Source organism: Lissotriton helveticus, chromosome 6 (genome assembly GCF_964261635.1).
Source record: "Lissotriton helveticus chromosome 6, aLisHel1.1, whole genome shotgun sequence".
Lineage (NCBI taxonomy): Eukaryota > Metazoa > Chordata > Amphibia > Caudata > Salamandridae > Lissotriton > Lissotriton helveticus.
Genome location: NC_136067.1, coordinates 232,402,754 through 232,415,134, shown reverse-complemented (window position 1 = coordinate 232,415,134; position 12,381 = coordinate 232,402,754). Strand labels below are relative to the sequence as shown.

At 44.0% G+C, this 12,381-nt stretch overlaps 1 protein-coding gene across 5 annotated transcripts in view; it reads left to right on the top strand.

Moving 5' to 3' along the window:
* Positions 1 to 12,381, top strand: part of LOC144762467 (adhesion G protein-coupled receptor F5-like) — an 805,746-nt gene that overhangs the window by 225,838 nt on the left and 567,527 nt on the right. For all 5 annotated transcript variants that reach the window (XM_078647682.1, XM_078647677.1, XM_078647680.1 and 2 more), the window contains exon 3: positions 6,136 to 6,199. In XM_078647682.1, coding sequence (XP_078503808.1) covers positions 6,136 to 6,199 — 64 coding nt within the window. The remainder of the gene's footprint in view (positions 1 to 6,135; positions 6,200 to 12,381) is intronic.

Below are 12,381 nucleotides of genomic sequence, written 5' to 3'. Positions count from 1 at the left end.
AACGACCCACTATATCACTTTGCACCATTATCACTTAGCGGAATAGCGCTCCTAGCATTTTCAGTCAAGCTTCCTTAGAAGTAGGCTGCAAGCCGGTTTATGGGTGACGTATTATACTTCTATTCCAATTCATTTTAAAAAGATGGATTTTCTGCTGATGTAAGCACAATTGTATTCCTGTATGCTTTCTGCTAGATTGATTCTCAGCGAGAATGTTCTAATAAGTAAACTTGGCAGGTAACTCTTTCATCCAAATTCTAATACATATTGGTTGGTACTACAAGGTAGTTGGGTTAATCCTTACATAAAGAATATGAGTTACCTACAACATGTGGCGCTTAAAGTCTGAGTTCCAACTGCAGGTCCTTTCTTCCACACACCCATACCACTATGCACGTGACCCACCACATATTGGTCCTTTGCTGTGACGTACCATACTGGCGCAGGATGCTCTTTCCACTGGGACAAGGTACTCTTGAAAGTTCCTCTATATAAATGGTCCTAGGGAGATTCAGAGTGAGAGGCAAGAGCCAGCAATAGCATTGTGTATGGACAGGAAGGTACAGAGAAAGTGAGGTTTGAGGGATAGGAATTGTTGAATGTCATAACATTGATGTTAGCAATATCTTTTGAAAGAAATATTGTGTCTTAAATATCGTTTGCAAAAATATTGTTACAGGAATTTCCCAAGCAGCTTTAGGGCAATCAATGAATTTTACCACTGTAGAATTCTAGTACTGTTAACCTGCCTTTTCTCTCTTCCAGCGCCATTAAAAACAGCTCCACTATATACCTAACTTTGCTGAAAGGGTGCCATCTCCTAATTACCTTTATCTTAGAAAATATATGTTAGACTCGGCATCCTTGGTGGCGTTTCCCTTGACTTTTTGCCTTCAGACCTCCTGTTTTTGCTGACTTTGTTTTTGGTGGTGTTAAACCTGGCACCATTGGCGTGGGTCTCCCTTCCATTGTTTTGCTGTTGCCTCCTATGTTTTTGCTGATCTCGATGCTTTGGGCACTTTGCCACTGCTATTCAGTGCCAAAGTGCAAGTGCTCCCTATTGTAAATTGTTATAATGGATTAGTGACTCCATGATTGGCTTATTTGATTTACTTGTCAGATCCTAGTACAGTTCACCATGTGTGCCCAGGGCCTGTAAATCAAATGCTGCTGGTGGGCTTGCAGCACTGTTTGTGCCACCCACAGAAGCAGCTTGTAAAATATGGCGTAGGCCTGCCATTGCAGCACCTGTGTGCTGCCTGGGGCTGCCATGTCGACCTGGCAAGTGCACCCACTTGTTAGGTAATCAAAGAAGAGAGAGAGGAACTAGAGTAGCTAGTTTGTGTCCCCTAGCTCGCTCCTGACCGTATTGTAGGTTCAACAGCGGGACCGTTGACCACGCCAAAGTGCACAGGAGTGTCGGACCCCCGGCAGAGACCCTGGGAATTTGTCCTTTGAAATTAGGAGTACAAACTGAGAGGATACACCTCTCACAGTTACAGCACCTTAGAGCGTGCTACACATACAGGGTACTGACAAATACATTAGGTCCCCTGTATCACCCCTACACATAAAAGATCCTGAAGAAAGCCAGTTTAGAAAAAAGGCCTGGCTGAAACTAGTAGACTACACTGGACGTGGGAGACTATAAGTCCATCCCTATTTTTCCAAAATCCTTTGTTTTGAACTCTGCCAGGGGCCCATCAATAAATGAACCATTCAGGACCCCTAGGACAGAATTTTAAAATTTCACTTAAACACACCAGCACTCACACTCGGGTAACAAAACCCACTCCGCTGTAACCAGGCGTCGCAGCACACCTGAGGTACACTCGGCACCTCGGGTGGGGCCCGATGATGATGCATGCCACCAACTAGGTTGGTGGGTGAGTGCTTTCATAAAAAAAACTACTGGTTTTCTTGCGCAGACACATACTACACGTATATTGTCCTAGTAGCTAGTTTTTCTTGTTTACTTCAGGTGCACCCACTTGCCAGTCCCTAAACCTTCCCTTTTCTACATGTTAGTCTCCCCTAAGGTAGGCCCAAGGTACCCCCATGGGCAGGGTGCATTGTATGTAAAAGGTAGGACATGCCCTGATGTGTGTGGCATGTTCCGATAGTGAATTACAGCCAATTTCGTTTTTCACTATTGCAAGGCTACCTTTTCCCATAGGCCATAAGGGGTAGTTTGATTATAACACCCTATAATCCTAACTAACTCAGGGCACTAGGTGGAAATTCGAGTTCAGTATGCTTGTACTCAGAATGTTAAAATACATCTTTCAGTGATGGTGATTGTTACATTCTGTGTTTGAAAATACCACTTTTAGAAAGTAGGTATTTTCTTGCGTACCTGTCCAGCATGCCTCTGCTAGGTTTGTGTATTCCATGTTTGGTTTGTGGGTGACAGGGGGCTGTAGAGGGCCTTGGCTCCAGCAGTCTAATGGGTCAGGGCTGGGCTGAATAGGACCTGCATTGAATAGAGAGTGGGGGGGCGGGGATATCCTTTCACTGACCTGAGCCCTCATAGAATAGAGAGTAGGGGGAGGAGATTATCTTTCAGCTACCCGGGCCAGGTCTGCTATCAACACTGCTGTCTCCACCTCCTGCCAGGAAGCTGCACAGAACTGGTTTTGGCTGGGCATAAGCATCCTCTGCATTCAGAGGACAAAGGATTTACTGGTTTAAATATTGGAGTCCAGACCCCAGAACTTTAGATCACTTCTGGAAATCAAGATGAACCTTTGCCAAGGAGAAGAACCAAGGAAGCTGGAAGCACAACGCAATGAGGAGAAGCATGTCACCGCCACAGCAGTTGCTGTCGTTTCACCAAAGAAGCGAGCCACCACCGCAGTTGTTCGCCGTCACTCCACCGACGAAGCATGTCGTATCACTGGAGAAGCGTGTCGCTGCCGCAGAGGTCACCGTCTCATCATCGGAGAAGCATGTCGCCGGGCCTGTTGCGGCTCAGAAGTTACTGAGTTCACCGCACTGCCGTCGGGCGTGCTGAATCGCATCCAAAATTGTCGCATCATATCAATGATGCCATTTTGTCGCATCGCACCAGATCTTCGCATCGCACCGAGGCGCCATCTTGTTGCATCATCACCGGACTGCAGTAAGAAATGACGCATCAACTCCCCACACAGTAAGGAAGCGAGCCTCAACTCCCCTGCGCAGCAGTAAGGAACCGACGCATCCACTCCCCTGAGTGTAAGGAACGCGCATCAACTTCCATGCAACCCTCTTGTTTGTATTGCGTGACACATCCCAGATACCTTGAGAGTAAAGTGTTGCATTTACCATCTACCTTGAACTAAGCAATTTTCTACCATTTTAAATCCTTATATCTTTTATTACAGTATTGTGGATTTTTCTCGTTTGGTCTTACGATAAGTCTAGTAAACATTACTTATTTTTTTAAACTGGTGTGGTGTCCATTTGTAGTGTTTTCACTGTATTACTGTATGTGTTCACAAATGCTTTACACACTGCCTCTGAGATAAGCCTTTTTGATCGTGCCAAGCTACCAAGGGGGGGAGCAGGGGTTATTTAGGAGTGTAGCCCCCTTACCCTGACTAGAAGCAAGGGTCTCTATTTGGTCAAAGGTACCTACTTCTGCCAACTAGAGACCCCCAATTCTAACAGGTGGCGTTTGGACTCTGGGCACATTACCATCGCTAACCGTGCTAAATTGCATGTGCTGTTTTCTTAAAACATGGTAACGTTGGCTTATCCACAATTGGCATATTTAATGTACTTATAAGTCCTCAGTAAAGTTCACTACATATGCCCAGGCCTGTAAATTAAATGCTACAAGTGGCCACCCATTTAAGTAGCTCTTTAAACAGGCCATTGCAGACCATGTGCATGCAATTTTAAACTGCCATGTCGACCTGGCACGTTAATCCTCTTGTGAGGTGAAAATCTTCCTTTTTAATACATATGTCACTCCTAAGGTAGGTCCTGGGCAGCCTTAGGTCAGGGTGCATTGTACTAAAAAAGTAGGGCATGTATTTTTAAGTTTCACATATCATGGTAGTGAATTTGTCACTACTGCAAGGCTTATCTCTCCCAGAGGACAACATTGGGATTACTGTATTATACTTTATCAGTGTAATTTCCAATTAGGAAGAGATTGGACCCCCAAGTTTGGTGTTTCTTGAATCATAATTTGAAATTAGAACATATGGAGAAGTCCGATTTTAAATTGTAATTGTGAAAATAGCACTTTTAGAAAGTTGCCATTGTCTCACTTTTGCCATTTGGGGCTTTCTGTCTGCCTCTGAATACATGCCTGGGGTGGGTGACCGCTGGGATTTTTGCATTGCCTCTAGACAGCCACACACAAAGGGAACTTTGGTGCAACTGATTGGCCATGCACATCCTGATAGGTCATCCTGGGCAGGATGGTAGGGAGGAGCTGACACTTACACCTGAATAGGCTGTGTCCTGTCCCCACACAAAGGGATACACACTCCCCCTGTAGTAAGTCTGGAGCCAGGGCAGGAAGGGCAGGGACTCTGTGAACTTCAAAGGCATCTCTTTGAAGTCTCCCCCCACTTCAAAGGCAGAACTGGGCATACGTACTGGACCTCTGACACCACCAATTGAGTACCCTTCTGCACCTGTGGATATGCTGCCAGGAGGAAGAACTGCTGTGCTGCTGAAAAGACTGCCACTCTGCTGGACTGCTACTGTGCTGGACTCCTGCTCTGCTGGTGCCTTCCTTGCCTGGGAGTGCAAAGGACTGGACCTGCATCTCTTCAACCCAGTACCAAAGTGACTCCCAGGGCTTGCTGGCTTGCCTCCAGTTCTGAAGTCTCAGGGACATCAAAGACTTCCAACCATCCTTCTACAGCACCTGAACTCTGCCATCTGTGAGTCTTGTCCTGCCAAGTGGTGCCAACCCAATTTTGCGAATGGGAATAAAGTGCTGTTTTAGGAGAAATCCGTGGATCAACCCGATTGCGCCTCTTGGATCTGGCACATCTCCTGCGACGACAACGCATTGTTGCTTCCACAAGGAATGAGTACATCACAACGCAGACTGCGCATTGCCTCCCTTTCTGATGAACACTCGATTTTGCACAGTGCACCGCCTTCATCCTGTAGTTTAATAATGATGCATCACCTTTTTGCTTCTTGCATCTGGGCTGTGTCGAAGACACAACTAAGGTACTTTGTAGTGGGATATGTTTTGTCCCTATATCCGACCAGCGCTCCATCGTGGTTGGCTTGAACCTTTGGATTTGACCTGGTCTAGCATGACCAGATACCCCCGGTTGGCGCTTTATGCTTTTAAACAATTAAATTAAGCTCCAATAGTTTAACCAGGTGTGGTATGTTTACTGTTATACTGTTCGAAGTGTTGCACAAATACTTTACACATTCCCTCTTAAATTAAGCCAGACTGCTCTGTGCCATAGCTACCAGAAGGTGAGCACAGATTAATTTAGGGTATGTCCAACAAGTGTCTGGAGCACAAAACAATTACAGTAAGTACAGTCGCAACATAATTCAATGACAAGGACAACTTGTGTATTTATGACAATATTATAATTTTAGAAAATGGCAAAGGAGATATCTTTAACAAGAGTGGTAGAGTAATGCCGAATGTAAAGAACATAGGAGCAGTACTCCTCAGATTGCTGGCCCTAACTACTAACTATTAGTGAAGGTGTGACCAAGGGTTGTTAAATAGACAAGTTAAATTAGACTACTGTTAATTGCCCTTCCCTTCATTACTCCCACTCACTGTCTGCTTGGGCCCATAATTGCATAGGAGTCAATTAACAGTGGGTAGCACCCTTTGGAATAAAGCCCATTAAAGCTCAATTGTTACCTACTGTTTTGTGCTGTTGGCTCACTTGTGATTTCCGGAAACCTGTGAGGGGTTTCTTATTGAATCTGTACACAACTAAGCCTCTTGTTCTCTGTATCAAGTCAACTCATTATTCCTGCAACTTAAGCCAAAGGAATTCAGGAAATACAGTCTGTATGTGCCAAGAAATTGGTCATGCAATAATCTAGGCTTGGGACATTATGTTTTATTAGTGCCCTTTGCTTCAAACTTTGCTTATGGAAAAATATACACTGACATGCAATGTGTTTTACTTTATTTTTTCTTAGACATACATTGGAAACAAAATCGAAAATACTTTCTCAAAAAGCCTATCACGACACAAGCGTGCAGGTAAAACTTTACTGGTTGTTGTTGGTATACCTTTTTGGGGATATTTAAATTTTCTCTTGATTTTGTTTTCGGCTACGGACATTTATAATTCCACATCAGACTAAGCAATAATGTAGAATCAGACATGTCACAACATTTTTAGGATGATAGAATTATTATAATTGTTTTATGTGGTGACATGACATCCTGTATTCTAGGCTCACATGCTAAGGCCGTTTGGCATATTGGAACCATAATCGAATGTGTTCATAAAGATATTTAGATATGGTTCATTAGGGTTGTCTAATGTTGGCCTCAATGGATGGATCCATGACAGAGTTTTAGGAAATCTTCATAGGATACATTTGCATACAGTTAATCTAAGGGGGGCACATGTACATAGTAATTATGCTGAACCTCTGGCATGGCTCCCATTTTCACAGATCAAGTTTGTCTTGCATAATCTTGAGGTGAGTCCTGTCTTTTGCAAATAAGTATTGCTCTTGTATTAAGTTGCTAATTTTGAAATAATTGTTCAGATCAAGACTGAGCATGAAATTACTCAAAAAGAAAAGAGACATTTCTGGTTCATTTCAAGCGGGATAACCTGGATGAGGAGAATATTATGCTCTTGTTTTATATAAATATCATTGGGTGACTTGAACCGGTATTCACATTAGATGAGACAGCTCAAAGTCACATCTTGAACCAACATGATCTAAATACATAAGGCCAGCCATCCTACTCTCCCTCAGGTTTGATCCAGAGATACCATGTACAAAACCATAGGAGGGTGCTGTGCCTGACGCAGCTGGAGTTTTTTGCTTGAACATCAGGCACATTTCATCTTTTTCCCATTTGCGACCAGCACAAGGGTTATACCCAGAGGAACTAAGCACCTAAAGTTGCAGAGTGGACCACTGACAATGTAACCCTGATGGCCTCGTAGACCCCTGTCCACGGGTTTCCAGTGGCAGAGACAATTAAACAATCAATCAAATGGCATTTGAAAAGCGCAGCACTGTCACCCCAAGGGTTATCTGGGCGCGGTGTCTCTGACGAAGACCCAAGTGTTGAGTCTCTTTTGAAGTCTGCCAGCAAGGGGGCTGTACGAAGATGGAGGGGACTGAGGCTCTTCCATCAGAAACCCCGATGCTACTTGAACTCTAAATGAGGCAAGAGAACAGAGAGGTGGACGGAACAGGCCGTCCTTTATTTTTACAGCAGATTTACTATTTCTTCTCACCACTAATGGAGGCCCGCAATAAGGTATTTAGTGTTAAGACAATCAGTACATTGTACGATGCGGACATCTGCTTCATTTGAGTGTGTTCTCCCATGATGTAGACACCAGTGAAGTATTATCTTCCTTTTCATATCATTGCCAAGCATGTTTTGTTTGCAGAAATGTATGTAAATATTGACAGCCAATCCAATAAATCTTGCTAACCTCCATGTTCCACAATTTTAATTCCTATTCAGTCCTACTCTTCCCTTTAGAACCATTTGCCACGTTGATGTTAACTTGCAATTTACAATCAAAGTAATCTTCCACCTAAGAAATGTAGGAAAGTGGTCTGATGTATGAGTTGATATGGTGCCCTTTTATTTCAGGGGCCTTATCAATTTCTCATAGAGTCCCTAAGCCAATCCGCCTCACTGGCAAAATCTAGTTACATTGAATGCTGGTTCAGATATACCTATATACATGTGCTCCAATTGCGTCCTTCTATTCAGTATTACAGCAGATGTCATGCAACGCCTGCTGAAAACACAAAAGGTGCTCTGGCAAAACTGTGTTGCTTTTTCTAGCATACTTTATTTAACAGGGCCCTATATAAATGCTCATTATTTTTTCTGCTTTGCCATTCTTATATAGTGTAGCGTTTGCTAATGTTTCTTTGTAGCACTACAAGTAGCAGCTTAACGTCTGTGAAAAGTTGCTTTAAATGGCATGCATCGGGTGAAAATTAATGGATGCGGGGGACAGTCACGTTTTCTGTCCCAAGGCCCTAGTGAGTGTGGTGTGGGCTGACCTCGGATCTACCCCAAGGGAGCTTGGCATATATTGTGGGTTGTTTCTGCTGGTTTGTTTCGCGGTGCAGCCTTCCAGCTAACACACGTCGGTTAGGGCAGTGGTACCCTTTAATTAATGGGTTCAGTGTTTCCACTGTAAGGTTGTCAGGAAAGCTGTATTTCAATAGGATCTAGATCACAGCATCTTACAGGACCAGTGTGGTCTTTGAAACTCTACTGTCGCTTTGTCCGATGCAATTCATTTTTTGAGCTAGGATTTACTGAAAAGAGGTTTAGCTGGTGACTTGTTTTTTGCTTCCTGCACCGGAAAAATGTTCTGTCGATATATTAATTATTGCTTCTCGAGTTGAAAGGCAAAAAGCAATGTGTAACAAGGCGTTCTCCACTTAGGCATGGCATGAGGAAGTGAAAACATTTCACATTCTTTTTCTAATGGGTTTTCCCATGGTGATGGATTCCTATTCACAGATTTAAGGCAGTTACAATCTTTATATATAAATATATTACCTCCTAGAGGTCGACGGTAAATAGTTATGTTATGACCACGTACACATAGATGCATACATATATATTGTTTTATATATATATCCTATATATATATGTATATGTGAAAGCAATGCGCCAAGCGCTTCGAGAGGGCTCACCATGAAAACATCGACTATCCAGCCTTCATTGAGGCTGTGAGATCGATTGGGGCTAATGAAGGCTGGATAGTCGATGTTTTCATGGAGAGCCCTCTCGAAGCGCTTGGCGCATTGCTTTCACATATATATGTATATATAGAGATTTTATATATATATGTACAATTATATAATATATATGTATGTATGTATATCATATAACATTAACCAAACAAAACCAGAGCAGACTTCAAATGCTGTTGGTTTCTTCTTTATTTTCTCCCTCAGCCTTTCATAACGCATGTCGGTCGTCTCAGCGACCTTGATCACATGCTGTTACAGAGGGGCGTATCCCGGACTGACATTTTATTTTCTCGAGTCTGACTTGCACTGAAGACAGATCCCTCACCAAAATGGAAGATCTTCATTTAGTGTGATTCCAGTGGTTAAAGCGGTATTCATTTACTATTAAAATATAGTATTTATTTAGTATGCATGAAGACTAAGTAGTATGCCCACAAGCCGAAATATGCAAATGAGGGAATACTAGTTCTACTCAACCACCCCTCAAATACATAATGAACACTTCAATTGATCGCTAAAAGAAGACTAGTAGTATTCTAGAAGAATAGTATTTGAAGCTTAGTAGTATTCTGTTAGCATTTATTTGCAGCTCTTGTGCTATTTGAAGAGCAAAATGAAGGCTAATCTCATTGATTGTGACCACTATTTGAAGACTAGTGGTATTCTTTGTGAGCAGTATCTGAATACTAGCGGCAATGATTGTGAAGGGGGGGTGTGGAGGGAGTTCGCAGGGGGTGGGGTCCGTGCGGGGGGGAGCCGTGCGTCCACGCGCGTGGGGGTTCTGGGTCCACGCCGGGGGAGGGGGAATCTGGGTGCGGGGGGTCTGCACGCGTGTGGGGGGGTTCGGGCCCACACGGGGGGTCCGGGTGGGGGGCATGGGGGTCCGTGCATGTGGGGAGGTTCGTAGGGGCGGGGTCCGTGCAGGGGGGTTCGGGCAGTGGGGGGTCCAAGCGGTAGCGGTCCCCACGGGGGGGTCCACACGGGAGGGGGGGGTTCCCACGGGGGTTCCACACGGGAGGGGGCCGTGTGGGTGGGGGTGTTCCCACGGGGGGCAGCGCCGCGCGGGAGGGGGTGTTCCCACGGGGGGCGCGCGGGAGGGGGATATTGGTATTGTAAATGACAAATATTTTATTTATGTGTTGGTTTTGAAAATAGCGAAAATAATAGCTTTGTCATTTACAATGCCAATTGTTTTAACTTTTGCAAATGTGACACCTATAGCATTTGTAATGCAATATGTGTTGTATTTAAGTGACTTAGATGTATTGATATTATAAATAACAATGGCTTTTAATTTTTTTTTATAATTAATACTTGAATAAAAGTTATTGTAATTTATAATGGCAATAGCTTTAACTTTTGTGAAGATTATGTTCAGTGTATTTTATTGTGACGAAAATCCAAGAACAGAAGTGAAATATTAACATCTTTTTGTGACATTTGTAATAAAGCATGAAACATTGAGAGAACATATTTTCACCAGTTGTTGTTGAATGGTTGCACAGATTGATGCTGTGGTGGCGCTGAGTGATGATGTGGTGGCGACGAGTGATGCTGTGTCGTTTAGTGATGCTGTGGCGTTTAGTGATGCTGTGGTAGCGCATAGTGATGTTGTGGTGCCCCTGAGTGATGCTGTGGTGGTGCTGTGTGATGCTGTGGGGATGCGATAGATAGAGGGAGGGCGATAGATGGATAGAGGAAGGGCGATAGATGGATAGAGGGAGGGCGATAGAGGGATAGAGGGAGGGCGATAGAGGGATAGAGTGAGGGCGATAGAGGGATAGAGTGAGGGCGATAGAGGGATAGAGTGAGGGCGATAGAGGGATAGAGTGAGGGCGATAGAGGGATAGAGTGAGGGCGATAGAGGGATAGAGTGAGGGCGATAGAGGGATAGAGTGAGGGCGATAGAGGGATAGAGTGAGGGCGTTAGAGGGATAGAGTGAGGGTGATAGAGTGAGGGCGATAGATATAGTGAGGGGGTTGTGTGTGTGGGGGGTTTTGTGTGTGGGGGTTTTGTGTGTGGGGGGTTTTGTGTGTGGGGGGTTTTGTGTGTGGGGGGTTTTGTGTGTGGGGGGTTTTGTGTGTGGGGGGTTTTGTGTGTGTGGGGTTGTTTGTGTGTGGGGTTGTGTGTGGGGTTGTGTGTGTCGGGAGATTTGTGTGTGGGGTTGTGTGTGTCGGGTGGTCTGGGTGTGTGTGTGGGGTTGGTTGTGTGTGTGTGGGGTGTGTGTAGGGTTGTGTAGGGTTGTGTGTGGGGATGTGTGTGTGGGGGGGGGTTGCGTACGAACACACAAGTACTGTATAACTAGCACACTTGCGTAAAATTAACCTTTTTCACAATCTGGATGGTAAAAGACTTCCTTGGTAAATCGTAAAAAGTACAAAACATTAATAAGTGAAGCATGTCCTGTGGGGACCTTCCGTCCAGCCACAGAGCAACAGCCTCTGGCCCTTACTCTGACCCCTTGGGTGGATGAGAAGAAGATAGAAAAGGTCAAACTGGAACCTGGTCAGTAGAAAGCGATTGTAAGAATTAACAAACCCAATAAATAAGGTCTAGACAGCTGCATTGATCTTAGCGTAATAAAACGACGTACACTGGGATTGATTAGTGCCTTATCTTCCCTAGCTGCTGACATGCTGTCAAAAAAAGCTCAAAACGAGCTCTAAATGTTGAAGAGACATGCTTTTATTTTATTTCAGAAGGCCAGGAAGTTTTGTAATATCCTTATCTGAATGCTGATTGAGTTCCAAGGTTGATGGCTTTGAGAACAGCATCTTGGTTAGTTTTTTTTTTAAATGTGGTCCTCTAACTCAAAGGAGTTTCAAATAGACTGCTTACTATTTAGGAAATACATATTCAAATCTGTGCAAAATTGCATATTACGTAAAATCGTGACCATGCCAAAAAAAAAGTGACACCTGGTCAATTAGCAAAATACCAACAACTTGGTGGATACCTACGAGTGGACACTACCAAGGCAACATATCACACATGGGTACAATGTATCACCATCAACAATATGCTTCTCGGATAAAAGCTGTGAGATGGATAACTTTTTTTTAAAAATTCCCTGCAAACCAAACCTGCTTCCGTCCGACAACTTCAGGCGTCCAATGAAATCAAAGCGGCCGCAAAGGCTCATGGGCGTGTGGGCAGAAAAGACTGTGATTATCCTCAGCCATGTTGCTGGAGGCTCGGGTATCTACCTACAATTTTATCTTATGCGTTTTTATATCGCGCGGACTTTACCCGAAGCTGTTGTAGTGTAGTTCCTATTATCCCAATAGGCTCTGCGCATTGGAATAATATCTTCAATAGTATAGACAAGGGACTGTGGTTAACTAGGTCTTCTACTGATGATATTAGACTTAAAGTTATGAGTGCCAGCTAGCTCAGAGTTCACTAGAAACTTTCTCGAATAGGCAAGGAGGAGTTTAACCTCCCTGGATAGACAAGAAGGG